Below are 19,232 nucleotides of genomic sequence, written 5' to 3'. Positions count from 1 at the left end.
ATATTGTGGCAAAAAAATTAAAAGTTCACTTATTAATATTTATCAGCAGTATCATAATTTCCATCCTCTTATTTCAGAATTTCACTTGAGGCAAAAATACCACAAGTGTAATTACTCTAGCACAGCTATTAATGTGCTGAATGATAGGATACTGCGGCACGTGACCTTCTATTGTTCATGGGTTTAAAGAGAAAGCAGATCATTTTTCCCCCTTTTCTTTTAAGGGCTATTTTTGCATATCTTCCTATTGTTGGTAAAAAATAAACGTTGTGATTCTTATAGAAAAAAAAAACGTATTTTTCATTGGTTTAAACTGTACTGTAAATGTAAGACAAAAATTATGTTTTTTCACGATGTAGAAATACACAAAGTGTTGGTGCGCAATTAAATAACTTGCAGCCTGAAAGTGTGTGCGTCTCCAGCCCTTTTTCATGTACTGTATATTAGGGTGGCATTTTTTATCCCCTCTCTATACAAATTCCTAAATCAATCTCAGAAATCCCAGGTAAAGTCAGTATTTGCTGTATGAACCAAAGATACGAATGCATTACCGTGTTCTGAGTTTGCAGGGGAGGATGTGTTTGTGTGGGGGTTCAAGCCTGTTCCATACTGTGTGAATTAATCCGGGAGACAACACTGCGCGTGGTTGCACCCCAGTTGTTGAGGCTCACTACTCGAGAAGTTCCCTGATGGCCGTGTTTATTTGCTTGGGCAGCCGTGTTTTGTGGAAGGTTTAGCAGACTTCTCTTTTCAGAACCAAGAAACAGATTATTGGGAGAAAAGCGATGTTCTGCATTTCTTCTAATTATTTGAGTTTATGCAGTAACTTCTGAAAAGCAAAGGAAAGCATGTTTAAATGAAGCAACTGTAAATACCATTCATTAGTAACTTATTTTCCCTTGAGTCTTGTGAAGTGTGATTTTTAAAGACTGCTTTGTCTCTTGAATAGTATTAAGATTACAAGCACATTTTACATTCATGAGGCTGAAAGGCAAAAATGAAATGATCTTGCATTTCTTCACATTGTTAACTATGTGACTAATTTCAATTAATATGCTTATCATACGGAACTGTTCGTGTTTTATTTCTGAAACACGTGTCGTTGTCGTCATCTTCATCCATTCTTGTCTTCTGTGATAACCTCCAAACTGTTTCCATTTCCCACTTTTCCTGGAAGTGGCATGTACTCATGCCCCTCCATAGCATCATGTGAACCGAGCTGATGGAGAGAAGAGCCAGATTTACCACTGCTTGTGTGCCCCCTGTAATGAATGGGGTGGAAGCAATATTCATTGCACTGAGACAGGTCCTTGTTTAAGTTGAAAATACATCAGCAGGTTCTCAGTCCTCTCCCTCCTCACCCTGCTGGATTTTGGAGGCAGAATCCTGGCGGGTGCTGTACAGGGGTTTGGGTGGAGCCGTGCAGGTGGCCAGTGCCGCGTGGGCAGCTCGGCCCTTGCTTGGGCAGTAACCTTCCTCCTAGGACACAAGGCCGCTTTACCTGGCAGTGCCTACGTTCAGTCTAATTAATAACTAATGAGCAATGTTCCCCCAGCTTTTGCAGGCATCTGCAAAGACCAGCTCTTTGCGCATCCCTGTGAGCGCAGCGGCCGCCTCTCTGCAGGCCGGGGGTCAGTGCAGTGTGCTGCCAGGATGCTGGGCTGTGTTTTTCTTTTCCTGTGGGGTGGCAGAGCCGCCCCTCTCCTTCACCCAGACCCCTCTGACATCTCCATCTGTTTTCCCTCGTGGCCAGGGAGAAGAAGCAGCTCTCTCCCCCCTCTCTGTGTGGAAGGTACGGGGACTCCAGCTCTCACCAGCGCTCTATTTTCCCAACGGGTCGCCAGGGGCTCCCAAAACACCCACCTCCCCTATTATTATCTTTATAGCAGATACTCCTTGTGTCCCACCTCTCCCCCAGTAAATTGCTTTACTGCAATTACAAGTTATCACTATGGGTGAAGAACTTGAGTCATTATTTTGCCAAGTGCAGGAAATGTGAACCATTCTTTGCATCCCTTAATCACAATGAGTTTGCCGGTTGTTGAATCAAGAAGATAAAAATAATCCTCCCGGTTAGAATAGCTTTTGTAATCACGTGTGACACGTAGGGCTGCACATGGAGAGGTCAACGTAAGGAAGAATAAAGGGGCCGTGCTCCTGAAGATGCTGCAGTCAGGGCTGATTGTGCCCCCCCTTCCCATCCCGTCTCCCCCCACCCTGGTCTCTGGCTGTGCTCGCCTGGGAACAACTCTGCCAGCTCGGATGGCAACAAGCAAGGAGTTTTGTCCCACAAATTAGGAGCAGACGAGAGCATTCAGTGGGGAGTACATTTGCATGAATTCCCCTCCCACGGGCAGGGCTTGCATCATGCAGACCCAGAGCCTGATGGATTTTTTTGGCTCCGCCGCCGCAGCCGGCTGACCTCCCCCCGGAGCAGGTCGAGCGCTGCCGAGCCAGCGTCTGTGGCTCTCCGGCGCTGACACGGCTCAGAGAGCTGCGGATGATGTCACCCGGATCCAGCTGGGATGGGTGAAATGGTTAAATGTCCTTTGAGTCCCTGGGCGCCTACGGCCTTGGAAAGCCGTGCATCCCATCCCCGCCAAACACCCGGCTCCTCCGGGGCTCGGGGCTTCTGCGCTCCCACCGCTGCCGCACCGGGCACAGGACTGTGCCGTCAACATGAGCTAATGCTGACACACAGTAAATATTAGCAGGCAGAACGGTGGGAATCAGAAGGAAAATATTTAACAGCTCATTCACTTCCTACAAAGATTTCCACTTAGAAAGTTAACTCCAGTGTGCCTCTGCATGGTATTTCTTTAGAACAAGGAAAAATTGAAATAAAATGGTCAGATCTGTAATAGCTGAGGTAAGAGCAGCGTTGCTGAGGCTTAAAAAATTTCACATGGACTGGTTCAGTCTTCAGGTAGATCAGTGCAGCTCGGACTGATCCAGTTAGGGCTAACCTCAGCTTTGCACTTGTGTCATGAGAAAAACCAAAGTTGGTAACACTGCCCTCCCGCTGGGTGCCTGTTTGCTCTAGTAGGAAGGAGTTATCAGCCGAGCGACTTCTAATTTTTTCCTCATTTCATTAAAAACAAAACCCAAACCCAGACCTAAGCCACAAAAAAAACCCAAAGCCCCAAACATAATTTTGCAAAATGAAAGTAGGAAAAGGACATTTTATTTTTTCCAGGGGGTGTAATTCCAAATAGGGAATGGAAAGCTCCGTCCTGTCACAAGCCAATACAGCTCTGAATGCTTAAACCCAGATGTAAATGATATTAAATTTCCCTTGGTGGAATCAGGGTAATACCTATCAGAAAGCACAATATTGAAAAAAACAGTAATTGCAAATAATGTAAATGTGGAGAATGTTTTGGAATAAGTGAATGTGTTGTGCAACGTATAAAAACGTTAGTCACGGCTCTTAATATATTTGTTTGTGTCCTTGGCAGGCTTCAATGGCTGAGAACAGTATACCTCTATACACTACTGCTTCCATGGGAAATCCCACTCTGGGCAATTTAGCCAACGCGATGAGGGAAGAGCTTAACGGTGCAATGGAGCATACGAACAGTAACGGGAGTGACAGTAGTCCAGGACGTTCCCCTATGCAAGCAATGTAAGTACGGCAGAGGCGCGTGCGGGGCTCTAGGCGTTGTCTCGCCGTCTGCCGAAATGTGACTCTGGAGACGTTCGTGGTTGGTTCTTGAGGTTCATGGATGGAGCAGTGAGAGCCGACACCTCCATCAGGGAACGTGCTTAGGGTGATTAGAACATAAAAGGGCTGCTTCCCACTCTCCACATAAAACCAATCAGCTCAGTCCAGTCCAACAAGCACACACAGCTGTAAAATTGTTAACTTGTTTGCAGTTCTCTTCTTTAAACCTTGCAAAACCTCATAGGCCGGCTGCATTTCTTGGAGAAAAAAAAGTGATTTCTCTCCCCTTTGGTCCACATGACAAGCACAGCCAGTGGGGCAGAGCTGGGAAATGGACTTGTTTGGCGTGTCTGAAACAAAAAAAAACACTCGACGCACAATGGTCTTGCTAAGCACTAACGATGGCACATGTGAAGGTCTGGGTGATTTATAGATTGCTCTTAAAATATCAAAAGGAAAATTAATAGGAGCATTATAGCAACAGACGGCAGTATAATGAGTGCATATATAACCACATGAAGTAATGGGGGATCGCTGTCCCTGCTCAACGTGAATGGCACTCGGGCAGCGAGCTGGCACAGGAAAGGGTAAGGCAGGAAGGGTGTGATGCCCCGATGGGTGTGTTCAGTATTTATGGGGTGATGGAGTGAGTTCGCAAAGCTGTAAACTCCCCCCTCCCCTCAAATTACATAGCGGGTAATTGGCAGCTGGTGAGTAAGCCGGAGTTTATAACTCTTGTAGTTCTCTAAAAACTCTGCGGAGCGGTTGGCTACCTGTGCGAGTGACTGCGCGTGAGAGCCACGCTGCCTTTCTTCTGCCTGTTCCTTAAAACAGGCTGTAAAATTACTGGCTGACTTGCCACAGCTCACATTACGCATTAAAAAGAGAACTAATTTGTAGTCTTTTACTTCAAAGTAATTTGAATAAGGGATTTACAAAAGTAAGTCTAAATCAAAAAGTAGAAAAACATTAACCTAATACCGTGATAGTAATTAGTTGTGAAACTAATTAGCATTTAATGGCAAAAAAGTTTCCCACCTGCATAATGTGTTGTCAGAGGGGAGGGGGCACGAAGGAATCTGAGGCTCGGGATACTTTGATATTGCAGCATTTTAAATCAGTGCACAGAGTGCTTTGAAAAAAAATCTTTAAAGATGGCAACATTCATTTTTAATTAATAATTAATTTAAACATTGTCTTTTACCATTTACTTCAAAACATTCAAATAATGTGTTTAGCTTTTCCAGTGATTGTTTGTGCAGTATTAATTATCTCTCCCAAAGTAGCGTTGCATGACACACTTTCCGTCTCTCACAAACGGATTCATCTTGAGGCAGTTTCAGTCACAATTTGTTATCCTCTGCCCGTGACCACGTAGGGCCGGCGTGGAGGGACGTGGCTTTTCTCCAGAAACAAGACTTCTCCCAAGGGTTTCTCCTGGCCTAACAGACAGGGATGAACGTTTATGATGTTGCGTTAATCCAAGTAATTATTTTTTTGCAAGTTCAAGGCTAGTGTAGTTCATGCACTTCTCATTTCACCTAAGGTTTCGTTGTCTTTGAAGAGACTGCGAGGAGGGAAAAATAACCAAGTTGAAACAGGCTAGGACATCTTCCAGAACTGTGCATAGCCGTGGCCTTTGTTGCACTTAATAATCATCTCTTAGCACATTGATACCCAGGTGAGGGGCACAGAACAAATACTGGAGAGAGAGGAGGTCGGGGGGAGGGATGTCTCATTTTCATTATTCACCAGAAAATCCAATTTTCTGTTGTAATATGGAAATGATTGTTTCCTGAGTGTTTTCATTTTCTCAGAATTGATAATATATGTGTTCTCTGCTGAACATTTCTTTTTGCTTAAGTAAAATATGGCCGGGTGATGTTCCAATACCAGCCTCTGAGTTTCCCCATTAAAACGATGTTTCAAAGTAGTTTGAAGGGATCTAAAGCCAGAACACCATTCGCATGTCGAGGGCTTTGCCCTGTTTACTAAATAAAATCATGAGTCAACAGCAAATTTCCAGACACTGTGCAACCTCTTATTTTCCATAAGCCTGCTTTGTTAATGACATTTTCCTTTTTTTTTTTTCTCAGAACAGATTTCCTTGTCATAATGCAAATTTTTTTTTAAACAATTTCAGTATATTAGAATAAATCAAGCTTTAAACTTTATTGTAAGGTTTAAAGGACCTTGTTAACATGACAGCTAAGAAGTCTAACACTTTAGCTGAAGTCTTATTACCGCTCATTCGTTTCCTTTTTATGACACATTGAACCACAGCTAGGGTGGGTTTTTTTTTTCCTTCCCTCTCCCTCCTTTTGAAACACTAGAAAGTAGTCGCATAATTACAGCTTGGGGACATAACACTTTCATCCTGATATGCTCCAAAGGTAGCCACAAAGCAAACTACTACATGCTGTGTGCACCACCAGAACTCAGTGGCTTTAAACAACAGTCAGCTTTATTAAAAACTCCTCTGTTCCCAGAGTGGACAAACAAAAGAATTACTCAGATGTGAAAAGAAGGGGAATCTGTGTTCAGCAAGGTTATTTATTGTTAACCCCTTCTGGGCTCTTAGGCATCTACTTAAAAGGAATGTGCTGAAATTCTGCTACTATAAAAACAAAAATGGGAAACCCGGTCTTTTTTTTTTTTTTTTCCTTAATTTCTCTTCCCCCCCCCCCCTTGTGCCTAGTCCAGCATTTAACCTTTTCTGTAATTCAAGAGACTGAATTCTTCAGTCTGTATAGGAAGTTTTCCTTCCCGAGTTTGGGGGTTTGGTGAGGTGGCAAATAAAGATGCAGACTTATTTGAGAGATATGAAAGTCTCCCTTTGCCTTTAAGCTTATTTAAGGTTATTTGTTTCAGTTGCTCTGAAATGTTTGAGCAAAATCACAGATTCAGTAAGGTTTCCTCCTCACACACCACTTTGTGGTTACAACTGAGAGAGTGCACAAGGAGTTGAATTTTTTTGTTGTTTTGCATGCCGATCTCTCCTCGGGGGGTTGTGTTACCCAGATAACCCTCCTAATTTGGGGGATGGGGTTTTTGCCAAGCTGGCTGTCTGATGTTTGTCCAACACGTGAGCTGCTGGAGGAGGCTGGCATGGCTGTGCCTCCTCGTGGATTTGTGTCCTCTCAGGCTTTGTCTTGCTTGGGGTCGAGCAGCCCTTTTCATAACTTGGTGCTTGGTTTGCTTTTCACTCCTGAAGCTTTGTTTTTTTGACTTCTGGGAACCACACCAAACCTCAAAGAGAAACTCAGTTAAAACCACCTGTTTTCACCTGCTTTCATAACAAAACCAGAAGGAGGGCAGAGTTTGCTTTGGAAAGGTTCGGGGACCTTTGAAGGAGCTTTCACAGCATTTCAGGTGGTTGCAAGCCCAGTAGGTACCTATATTATCTGCTGGCACCCATTCATGTCTGTCCTCTGGCCAAGGGCAAGGTGGTGCAGGGAGGGACATGGAGATGTGGCCCTTGAGCAGCCTTTGGAGAAACTCCTGTCCATGTGCCAAAGCCACCTCTGCTGCACACGATGTGTGTTCTCCTCTCTCCTTCGAAAATTTCTCATCTGCATTTTCAAAAATAATACTTTTTTTTAAAAAAAAAACCAAACAGACAAACCAAAAATAAGCCCGGCAGCAGCATCAAAACCAGAAAGCCAACAAGCAAGACTTTTATATTAAAACAGCAGTTAAAAAAGATCACTGCCATAAAGGCCAAGTAGCACATGCTTTATCAGTCTTTATGTATAGCTGTTCTTTCCCCCTTTTTCTCTGTTTTTCATTTCATGTTTTCTCCCAAGCGAGGGGCCTCACAGCCTATTCGTAATGTAAGTTTTTCTAGTTGCAGATAATCAGCGTGGTTTCACATTCGCTGGGGCCACGAGCCACTGGGATAGCTAGCACATGCACACCTCCGCTTGTGAGACTTTATATGTGCTTATGCTAATTCGTGATCTGTGATACTTGAATCGTCTCCTGCCAGTCTTATTTTTTACCCATCCTTTTTCAATAGTTAAGTCAAAACTGTATAAGCAGTGTCCCTCTCCTTGTAATATTTGTAAAAATGATATGACATTCAGAGGAGCATCTTTGCTCCCAGGGATGTGTTGATAGGACACATATTTGTGAGTTTGAAGGGAAAAGGTGTGTGTACGTGGATGCTGCATCACTTCTCCCCGCTGCTTCTTTGCTGGATGGGTTGGAAGGTGCAGTTAATACTTAAGTATTGATCTAGCACTTTACAACTCAAGAAGTTGAAATATGCAGAGACTTGAAAGGCATACACAGCTCACATTAGAAATGTCTGTAGTCAGCGAATTAGGTGCTTCCTAAACTCATCCAGACTCAAGCCGAAATAAATAAACAGGGTGCGGTACGGCTTTGCAGGCTGTACAAGGGTACAAGTGGTTCACACAGGTCACTTGAAGTAGGCAGGGTTACCTTTGGCTTGTACACAGATACCGAGTACATTTTCCCTGTTTGGTGATTTATTGTTGCTGTCCATCAGTGCAACGGAGTACAAACAGTATTGTCGTTCCTGTCCACACAAAACATAAAATAAAATGCAGCTATTTTAAATCATTCATTTTAAAGCGAAGCTGTGCAAGGAGAGAAAAAGTTCTTACAATGAAGGTTTGTGCTTCATATTGTGTTTTCACGTAGCCTACGTGAAAGGGTTAAATCAGCCCGCATGGAGGAAAAACAAGACTCTAGGAGGTGGATATCAACTCAATGAGAGACAGAGTGGGACTTGAACTCATTAACACTTTATTTTAAGGGATTGCCTACAACATCAATTATTTAGGAAGCAAACAGGGTCTCCATTGCTGTGTCGCATTATTAATACTTGGTAATGTCAATAAAATCCTACTTTCCTATAAAGTCCCACCAACAAGACACTATTGACTCACATGGCTATTTTACATTTCAAAAGCTGCCGAACAAAAAAAAAAAAAAAGAGAGAGAGGAAAAAAAGGTAATTTGTATTTGTATAGGATTTGTTGTAAATATGATTTACGAACAACATTTTTCAATTGTTATCATACCCGTTTTGAATGACCAAGCCCCGTTCCCCTGCGGGTTATTCATGTGCTATGCTGTAATGAGAAATTTGGCAGATCTCATCTCTTTAGTACATCCTTGTGCCCACCATGAGCTGGGGATCATGTTCTGCCTTGTTTACAGCTGACAGTGTTATTATTCTCGTTAGGACTCTGCTTTCTTATCATATTGTTGTGTTGAGCGAGCCTTTTCCTCTCTGTTTGTGTTTCCTGGCAGGGCTTTTCTTCCCTTATTGACAGTTTGTAAAAATATGCATTAATTTGGAGTTTAAAGCATGTATCATGGTGTCTCTTTGCTGTGTTTGCTTGAAGTTGATTAATGATAGAACCTCACTTGGGGTCGTCCTCTGGAGAGTTGTCTCACAGGTTCTGCATGTTAACGAGAGACGCCGCACACACAGCGAGCGATGATTAGCCCAGCCTCCGCCGGCTCGGTGGGCTGACAAACTGCTGCTTTGCCGTTCGGATGCTTATTCCGCTTATTTATCCAAAGATTGTATTAATCAACTTAATATGTCAGCTGAGAGCATTTTCTCTCGATCCCAAGACGGAAACCCTTTTGAGGTGCTCCTCCCAGAGTGTTTTCCCGGGGAAGTTGAGCGCTGCTTGCCCAGCGTAGCCTTCGCTTGGCTTCAGCGGCCGGTGCAGAAGATGAGGGTCTTCTCCTTGGTGACCTGGAGCTCTGAGACCTGGCACACCGAGTCTGAACCCCCAAACAGCTTTGCCTTTCTCCCCAAACCACCCAAACTGTCAAAACTGTTTTTTTTAACGAGCAACTTGCTGATTGACCGTGTTTTCATTTTTCCAGGCACCCTGTGCATGTCAAAGAAGAACCGTTAGATCCAGATGAAAATGAAGGCCCTCTATCCTTAGTGACAACAGCCAACCACAGTCCAGATTTCGATCACGACAGAGATTATGAAGATGAACCTGTAAATGAGGACATAGAATGAGTATGTCTGACATCATTATCCTGAGAATGAAGATTGGAAGAACACGTCAAACTTAGCTGTGAAATCTCTCCATTATTGTACAGTCTGGAGGATTCTCAGTCCACTTTGACAACTATGAAATATGTTAACTCTTAGTGCCATCAAGTATCCCATTTGGGAGTATTTTTGATTTTTCTACTTTTTGTTGAAAAAAGGAATTTGTACTCTGTGCATTGGATGGACTTGTTTGGTACTTGGGATTTTCCTCTCTTACAGTCAACATCAGTGTTGTAAATTTGCTAAACTGATTCACTTGCATTTAGCAGCCAGCTATGGACTGCAGGTCCTGCCAATTTTGGACACTTGAGGACATCAAACTGAGCATGTACACCTGAACTGCAGATCAAGTCTTTGCCCAGATTTTAAGGATTCCAATGGACAACATATTTGCACAGTACTGCATGTTGATTATCACTGCCTTTACTCCATTTTTTTGTTTGTTTTTTTGGTTGGTTTTTTTTTTTTTTTTTTGCTTCCATTTGGGATGGGGAAGGCCTGTGTGTGCACGTGTGTGGATATGTGTGTGTGTGTGTGAGCGTGTATATCGGGGAGGGGTTAAAAGAAAAAATTATCCCAAACTTTTTAATGTATTGCTTTTATTCCCCCGCCCCACTTCTCCTCTACCATTTTAAGTTCTGACCTCAGGCCTCATCTGGGCCCAGGGCCTCTCAGAGGCTTCAACGTTTTCTGTACTTTGTGATGAATGTTAATAGGTGTTTTTATTATACGAAGCTGAATGTCATTGAATCGTTTGTAGTTTTTTCTGTCATTCATTCCAGTTTCCTTCAGATGCCACCATGTTTTCTTTAGCTATGGAAAACATTCCATTTCGGTGTCTCCTTTTTTTTGTTGTTGTTTTTCAAAAAGGTCCCAAATGCTGCACTATACATGTGGAAGGGTTGTCCAACAGAGAGAGAGGAACGAAGTACTGCAAGAATGAGAATGAATGACAGATGAACATAGAAACACTGTAGGAAGCAACACAGATTCATTCCACAAAGCAGTATTTTTAATATTTTTTTTTGTTTGGGTTTTTTGATTATTTTTTTTTTTTTGGCAGCAACGGTGAATATTAGCAAATGCCACAAAATTGAACAGCACAAAGAAATGTATGCAGCACCAACAGAGTTCACTTTTATTAGAGGATGAATAGTACAGTGGCAGGTTCTCGGTTGTTTAACACGAGTTCTAATGGGTCAACAAATCTTTCTGGAATATCTAAGATTACCGAGATGGGCACCTATACATTTATTATTACAATTTTTATTTTTTTTTCATTTTGCATTTGCATTTGCAAATAGTGGTTGGAAAGATGACTTCATTAAATTGTTATTGTACGTGGTGATGTTTCACGGTTAAACATCAGTTCAGGATTGCTTGGTGGCATTAATCTGTTTGAATACAAATTAGATTTCAGATTGAACTTGTTATGGGAGTTAATAAGGATGGAGCCCCACTAATGCTAAAGTGTTAATTTTCAGCTGTGCAAATCCAGTACTGCAGTTAAGATTGTTATGCAATATCACACCAGCCAGTATGGAAACCTCGCTGTAGGAGACAGGAGATCTACTAGGAGAGAATTCGCGCCGGGGCTTGTTAGGCAAAACTGGCAAGGCTCTTCAAAGCAAACATGACATACAAAATTTGTTGCGATAGGTCAGTAAACCTCGGTCACCAAACACCTAAACATTTTCATTCTGCAACCACTTTTCTGTCACTCATTTATTTATGTAGGACTGTAGCTTTTTTATTATTTCAGAAAGCCTTTCAGAACTTAATTTATATTCTTCTTTGTACCTTTTTTTTCCTAAAATTACCAAAGATATTACACAAAGGTAAATTATGTTCTCTGTTATATGCTTTATCTTATGAAGCCAAATATCCTCTTATTGTTGATCAAAGGAGGTTGAAGAATTTAGAGGGAAATGACAAGATGTGGGCTATTGCTAACCTGAGAGGGAAACTGCTCCTTTATTCTAGAAAATTTAGAAGGCCAAGTAGATGTCTGAACCAAAGTTGTTACTTTTTATTTGCAATTCTTTACAGTGACCAAAACAAAAGTCTGTAAAGAGGAATTGAGGAGAGCTTTTGAAGCTAAAACTAGGAGTCAGTGTTACTGGTGGAGCTATGAGAAGGGAGCTGGACAAAGCAAAGACACAGTTATTTCGTGGAAAATTAGAGTATCAGATAAAGGAGGCAGTTTAATAAAATACAGAAGAGAACAGAAAAGCTCCCACAATTTAACTGGACCACATAATAGTATTTCTAGAATTAAATGAAAAAAAAATTTTTTGGTCTTTGGTTCTACAGATTGTGTGCCACTTCTGTTTCGGGACTGTGCTAGGATGACTGCTTTAATTTTGGTTGATCTTGGCACATTTGCTCAGTTTTGTTTAGTTTTTGGTCAGCATTTTTCATAAGGAAATAACACTCCTGTCCACTCATAAGCTTTGGTACAAGAAATTTTATTGGCAGTTACTTTTATAAAACTCAACTCTGCTTTCTGTTTCAAAAGATTAAAAAAAAAAAAAAAAAAAGAAAAGAAAAAAAGGGCAGTCTGTGGTCATTTGAAACATTTTTTTTTCGTTTAAATTAATATCCAGGCAGCTTCGTGACGTGCCGGCGGTAGCCAGACAGGGATCATGAGAATTGAGCCCTGTGCTTCTAAACTGAGTGGTTTGCTGGTTAGTTTGGTATTCAGAAGGGGATAAAAATCTGGTAGATTAGTTCATTCTCAGCATGTGTAGCTAGACATGAGTAAAGATAACAGCATGAGAAACTGTTAGTACGCATACCTCAGTCCAAACTGTTAGGGAATGAGTAAATAAAAAATACATTTCACTCAGTTGCACTTAGTTGTATGTCTTGCATGCTTAGTCTAAAGACTGTAGCAAAAATAAAAAAAATAAAAAAAGAGAAAAAGAAATAAAAATTAGATTTTAACATATCTGGCAGGTGTTGCAGCCTTGCAGAAGAACCAACTGAAAATCTCAGGCTTTACATCAAGCAAACTTCACTATGATTTTTACAATTCTGATTCTGTATCCCTTTGGATATACAGTTGCTTCTTTAGGGAGGGGTTTATTATGTTGTACATATATATCCCACTGTGTCTGTGTGAGCCTTTGTCTTTTGGGGGGAGGGTGGGGAGGGAGGAAAAGGTGGAAAGGTCCTTTTTTTAGATATCATTCCTCAAAAGGAATAAATGCAGACCTGTTTGTCAAAACACCTTTTGCTTTTTGTGCAACTGCTTTATATTAACTATACTAAAAAAATAGCTTTGAAAAAAAAAAAACTACTGTATGTAATGGAATTGCAGAATACGCTGCACATGTATTTTATTTAGTTATCCTTGCTTTAAGAATATTGGATGACATTTGCTGACATGTGGGAGAAAATCCCTGACTTTTTTTTTCAGCTTTTAAATTGTAACATAGTTGACAGATTTTTTTTTTTTTTTCTCCTGTTATCATTGATCGAAGCATTTTTGTACAGTTTTTGTGTTTAAGCTGGTTTTTTTGATACTTTCCCACCCCTTCTGTTATCTTACCACTGCCTTTTCTGGCTGTCTTAAACAAAGTTCATATATTTGAAAGGAAAAAAAAAAAAGCCGTTTAAAAAAAAAAAAAAAAATGTTTTTCTCCTGCTGCAGTAAATATTTTGCATGATGAATTCCAGGGTCACACTTTCAAAGTTTATCAGTGAAGTAGTGATTAATAATGGGGAGTGTCAAACTATTGAACTTTTGTATAAAAAAAAAAAAAAAACTTTACAAGGTGCCAAGATGTAAAGACAATTTGTTACATGTTTTTTTTCTCAAAGAAAAGCGTACATTATGAAAGTAGTACCATGTATCAGGTAAATCGCTGTCAGGAATGAGAGTCAAAGCCTTCCTTGTCCACAAAAAAACCCCAAGTTTGTAAATGTAAAACCTGTTAGGTTTCTGCATTCAACTAGAAGTGAAATGAAAAATCAAGGCTTATGTAGAATAAGTGACCACAAAAAACATTAAAAAAAATACCTTTTTTTGATTCTCACTCGCAAGAGTCCCACTGCAGGTCCTGCACCTCCCCTCTCCTGGAGCTCCCGCTTCGGGAAGAGACCGGGACAGGGAGTCTGGTTCTACAAATATTGCAGATCATTAGATATTTTATATATATACATAAATATATATATATATATAAAGTTTTTTAAAATAATTTTGAACTATTGTAGTTTTCAGATCACCAGTAATCTCACGTTCATTATAGCATGGAAAAAAAATGTGTTTAAACTCTTTTGAAATCCTTTGGTACCTTTGGTTAATGAACTCAGAGTGAGTTTTTAGATGTTTCAGACGTCATTTAGTATTCTAGTCTTGCGAGGTGAACTTGCAATTAATGACTGCATTTTAATGGGCCCAGAACAGGTAACAAAGTATCTTCTACCCATAAGCCTTGATGAAAATGGTACAGTCCAGACTGTTAGCATGGTGCTTTGTGTGTATGTGCTGCCAGTAACAAGATTTTTTTTTTTTTTTTTTTTTTGATAAGGCATAAAAGAAACTCATTCCTTACATCAACTGTAATTCCATCATTCCATGTCTGTTGATACAGACAATAAAAAATGTTGTGTAGTCAGTACTAATTACTGACATTATAGCATTCTCAAATGCAATAAAAATGCTGGTTGTTCACACTGGTAATGCAAGTTGCCATGTCCTAAGTTTTTGGTTTGTTCCCTTCCCTGCCCCATGACTCCCGTGTCACATCCCCTGAGGCCCCGGCCCCCATCGCTGACCGTGGAGCAGCTGGTTGCACCTCGCCCGTGTCCCAGCACGTTCCTGGACAGTCTCGTCGCTCTCCTCTGCTCTAACCCAACCACATCCGATCGCAAGATATTTTAGCGGCGGTTCCATGGACGGTCTGGACAGGGCTGTCGTTTGAGCACTGGAAACAAGGAAGACGCTGTCATGCGAAGAATTCATCCGCTTTTCCAAGGAAGCCCATCAGCATTTGGCCGTGAGGGCGTTGTGGGGCATTTGCTTTCTCCTTGGACTCCAAAGGGGAAAGCATGAAAGAAGGGGTGTGGGGCCTCATCCTGCAAATCCTTCTGGGTGCAGTGCCCTAGTGGGGGCTGGAAGGGTTGGATGTGTGTTGTACGAATGCAGAAGGGGGTTTGCAGGATCAACCTCTCGGTCCACAAAACCATGAGGAACAAAGTCCTAAGTCACATTGTCACCTGAGACAAACATGAAAGGAAAAACCCACCTTTTCTTTCGAGTAAGCACACATGTATTTTCTTCATCAAGTTTTATAAAGAAAAATAAAATGTTTAATAACTAGCATTAGCAGCAAACTGAAATTTCAGAGGAGAGATTTTTCATGAATAATTCATTAAAATTTCACATCTGCAAGATTAGTCATCCAAATAAAATGCTAATGTCAAAAACATGCACCGTCTATAATATTCTCATCAAGAAATCTTTTTGCATATAATGATAAATGCTTAAATTAGTACAAATGATTTTATAAAAATATTCTATCACAAAATTATACCAGATAACTACTTGGGGGGGGGGGGGGATCTTTGCACACTCATTTGAATGTGTCTCAAAATGCCATTGATGGGTAGATTTTAATAATCAAAATATAAAGAATGAAATTTGGGTTTGGTTGTGTATTGCACTTTTTTATCACTAGTGAGATTTAAGCAAACTGGAGAAGTCCCACTTTTGGGGTTAAAATTGTTCTGAGTCACAGGCAGAGGGTGTTAAGCCAGAACTTGGTGTATGTTTGGTCAGGAGTGCTCTGTGTCTCTAAAACGTGGGTGTGAGCTCCAGGCAGGGGAAGTCGTCCCCGAACGAGTCCCAGCAGAGCCCTCGGCTCCTCTGTTCAGGGACAGTGTGTCCCCATACGGGTCACCAGCAGGCAGGTGATGAGCTGTGAAGCCATCACAGATGACTTGGGTGTTTCACTTCTCTGGACATCTCAGCACTGGCAAGATTGCACAGAGGCCCCGAGCGTGGCGTTTGTCACCTGTCAACTTTCTGTGGCCTCTGGTTTAAGGCGAGCTGCTGGGGTAGGTGCCAAATGCCGCTTGTGCTGAGGAACTGGCATCGCGTTGAGGAGCAGGATCAGGCTCTTCCCCTCCTGCCCAGGTTAGTGCTGCCCTAGCTGCAGCTGAGAGCCTGGCTCTTTACAACGTTTTGTATCATCGTTGTCTTATTAATCACATTTCTCCTGCCTGGCTGCCATATCGTGGAACATCACAAAATGCCTTCCTACTTCACGGCACTGCCACCAGCAACAGCCAGCTGGGAAATACCTTTTCCAGTCAGAAATGCTTTTTTCCACCAGAGCTGAAAAGCACTTTTATGGTCGGTGGTGAGGCAATGTGCCTCTGAGTAGTTTCCAAAGAAAACTGGAGCCGGAGCATAGTTTTTCTGGGTTTCTCCTGTACCAGAGAGAAAAGCAGCAGAAGATAAGGGGTTCCCAGCACAGGAGCTGGCAGCGCAGGAGGAGATGGCAGCCGACGTGCTCCGTGCACACCCAGCTGCTCTCCGCAGATGAGCTGAACAGTGACATTTAGCTTGGGCCGTGATCACAGAGTACGACAAATTTCACATTATTGGACTAATTTAAGGGACTAGCAATTCCTGGTGCCTCTCACTCACATGCAGACACACATACACACCCTTCCTCACAACAAAGTGTAATTAGCCCTTCTTGACCTATTAATCAGGCTCCATCTTCAATGATGATGTTAAACGTTCGTTTAATGGTGTGTTAATCAGGGCTATCTTTCATCTTTGTTGCAGTGGTGGTTATTCCATCACGTCGAAGCGCTCTTCATCCGCATATTGCCACGCTGGTGGCAACAAACCACTCTCTTCCCCAACAGCAGTGACCAGTGTGGTGAGATGTGGCCCTCACACATGTTTGCAGCCTCCATGCTGTCTGCACCCATTTTTGCCCCAAACCCTCCGGGTTTAGGCATAGCAGAGTCCTTCTTTTTGCCCCAATTCATAATCTTTGCTAGAGATCTTCAAAGCACGCGATCTAGAAACAGTAAACAACACCTTGAGGTATTTAACCAAAAATAGTCCCTCCTCCCTTTTTATTCCACAGGAATTTTCTCTGTCTACCTGGAGGCAAAGAATAAAAAAACAACTTTGTGGGAGGTTGTATATATTTATTTAGAGGAGTTCAGTGGCCATTTTTTATGCATTTCAGAAGCCTGAAAAACATTTTTTTTTCTTCAAGTTATAATGTTAATTTGAAGGTAACCGTCCTTTCAAGGATTCATTCCAGCCAAAGCAATAACCATTATTTACCAGAGTTTGACATTTTTATCACTCATCATATTAGCAAATTTCCATTGAAAATGCTAAAATGGTTCGTCATAAGGCACATAACTGCTTTGGCTGTAAAAATGACCAACACAAGTGCCTGTACTCAAACATTAAATTATACTGTAATTAATAAAGACAGTTAAACTGTCTACTAGCAACAGCAATTTAGGTAACCACATTTGATCGGCTATAAATTGTAACTACATTAAAATTCCAGAAATATTAGCAATATGGATTACTTGATGGAAATAGGTGCTGATCACCAACACTCCTATTTTACAACGGAAGCACAGGTCATGTTGGCCACAAAACTGTGGGCGAAGATCAAGGCTGAGTACTTTTAATCTTGTGAAACAAGCAATTACAAATAGTTGCATCGATTTGTTAAAAAGCTTTAGGTGACATAAATTGTTTCCTGTTTAGCTTATTGCTCTGATACATAAATGTCACTGAGTATAATATTAATTAGGGTCACAGAACAACAAGGGTCGGGTGATATAGTGTACGATCAAAGATGTGTCAATCCTTTGTGAAGGCAAGAAAAGCTCCGGCCCCTTTGCACTGCAGCGCCTAACGCCTAATTTTATGTGATGACAAAAGAAAGTAAAGGAAACTGTATTTTAATATGTGAAGTAATTACTTTAGTACTAATATAATTTTACAGTTTAGGATAAATTACAATGTTTTCATTCTCCTGCTCTTGCCACATAACATAAAAATCCACATATAGCATCAATAAAATAGAATACTGTTTATAAAGGCTTTCTGCTGCACAAGACCAACACTATTCCTCCTAGCAGATGGAAACTAAGCACACATTTCAGTCTGGTGTGTGTTTCTACACTTAATATTTTTTTTTAAACCAAAAAATGGGCTGTGCAGGTTATTTACTTAACATAAATCAAATGTATCATATACACTGTTTCTTTGGATTGGCATACGACTTAGAAAAATACAGTAAGATTCTGAAAAATCTGGAGAAAATTTATTAAATATGATTTTTACTGTAATAGAATATTAATGTAACCCAATGCTCATTTCCCATTAAGTTGATCCCTTTTTAATACACACATGCTTTTTATTATTTTGCACTCATGCGAAAATTCCACATTCAGAGAGTTTCCATCTCCTTAGGAATGTCTCTGGCAAAGGCACAGTAAGAAATCTTGAACTGAAAAAAAAAAAAAAAAAAGACAGCAAATATCGAACGATAAGATGTGGCGAAGCGCTGATGAACTGAAGCAAAAGCCAATGATATAATAAAGGGTAAAAAGGCATTCAGCACTGCGAGGGGAACAGTAGAAACAATTACACTTTAAACCCCTCCTTCTCGCTGCCACTGTACCACAGCACAGATGAAAATGTTTGATTTGCAACATAAAAGATTCATTAATTACCACTTGAATATTTAAAGCTATTTTGCAGACTAACAGAGGTAGATAAAGCACTGAATTAAAACCTCTAATAAAATTGTAAAAATATTTCTGCAAGTTTACCAGCGTTGCGATTCCTCCCGGTTTAGGGAGCCAGGCTTGGCTTGTTAGGGAATGAATTATTTTTTTTCGAGTGGGTATTTGAAGTAAGATGGTGCGATTGCACAGCGCTATTTGTCTCTCATTTTTCAAATGTTTACCAAATACTTACTTGGATTCTCTCCCTTCACATGTGGTTGCCCTTCATGGGAGAAGTGGCTTCTACAAAACAATAGAACGGATGATGAGTGTGTTTGAGCTATACATTCATTTTAACACATTTCCTTATACAGTAAAAACACATCTAGTCATAACTCTGGTATAATACTCTCTCTGATATGAGGCGGTGGGGGGGGGGGGGAAAAACTGTTAATACTGTTACAATTACCCTGGTTAGACTTAAAAAAAAAAAAAAAAAAAAAAAGGAATGGTATCCTCTTTTGCAAGGGTGGAGAACTCAGTCATGCAAATGGTAGGAATGGATATCGTGGAGAGCATCTTTGTAACTGTGTGGTACACCCCAAATTTGCCCCATGGAGGCTGAGCTCTTAGCTCCTGGCTTGTTGGATCTTTTGTTTAAATGGGTAGATTAAAAAGACCAAATCATGTGTACCCAGACACCCAGAAAGCACTTAAAAAAAAAAAAAAAAAAAAAGTGTGTATCTATTTGTACAACTTCTAGGCAATGCAACCTCAAAGTGTTGT

The 19,232-nt window shown here is 41.0% G+C and overlaps 1 protein-coding gene across 7 annotated transcripts in view; it reads left to right on the top strand.

The window, feature by feature from the left end:
* Positions 1 to 15,098, top strand: part of FOXP1 (forkhead box P1) — a 391,592-nt gene extending 376,494 nt beyond the window's left edge. For all 7 annotated transcript variants that reach the window (XM_074914737.1, XM_074914733.1, XM_074914732.1 and 4 more), the window contains 2 exons: positions 3,459 to 3,625; positions 9,539 to 15,098. In XM_074914737.1, the coding sequence (XP_074770838.1) occupies positions 3,459 to 3,625; positions 9,539 to 9,683 (312 nt within the window). In that variant the 3' untranslated portion in view covers positions 9,684 to 15,098. The remainder of the gene's footprint in view (positions 1 to 3,458; positions 3,626 to 9,538) is intronic.
* The last annotated feature ends 4,134 nt before the right edge of the window (positions 15,099 to 19,232 follow it).

The sequence above is a fragment of the Athene noctua genome, chromosome 10 (assembly GCF_965140245.1).
Source record: "Athene noctua chromosome 10, bAthNoc1.hap1.1, whole genome shotgun sequence".
In the NCBI taxonomy this organism is placed as follows: domain Eukaryota; kingdom Metazoa; phylum Chordata; class Aves; order Strigiformes; family Strigidae; genus Athene; species Athene noctua.
Note: the sequence above shows the minus strand (reverse complement) of the source record. Positions and strands in the feature narration are given on the sequence as shown.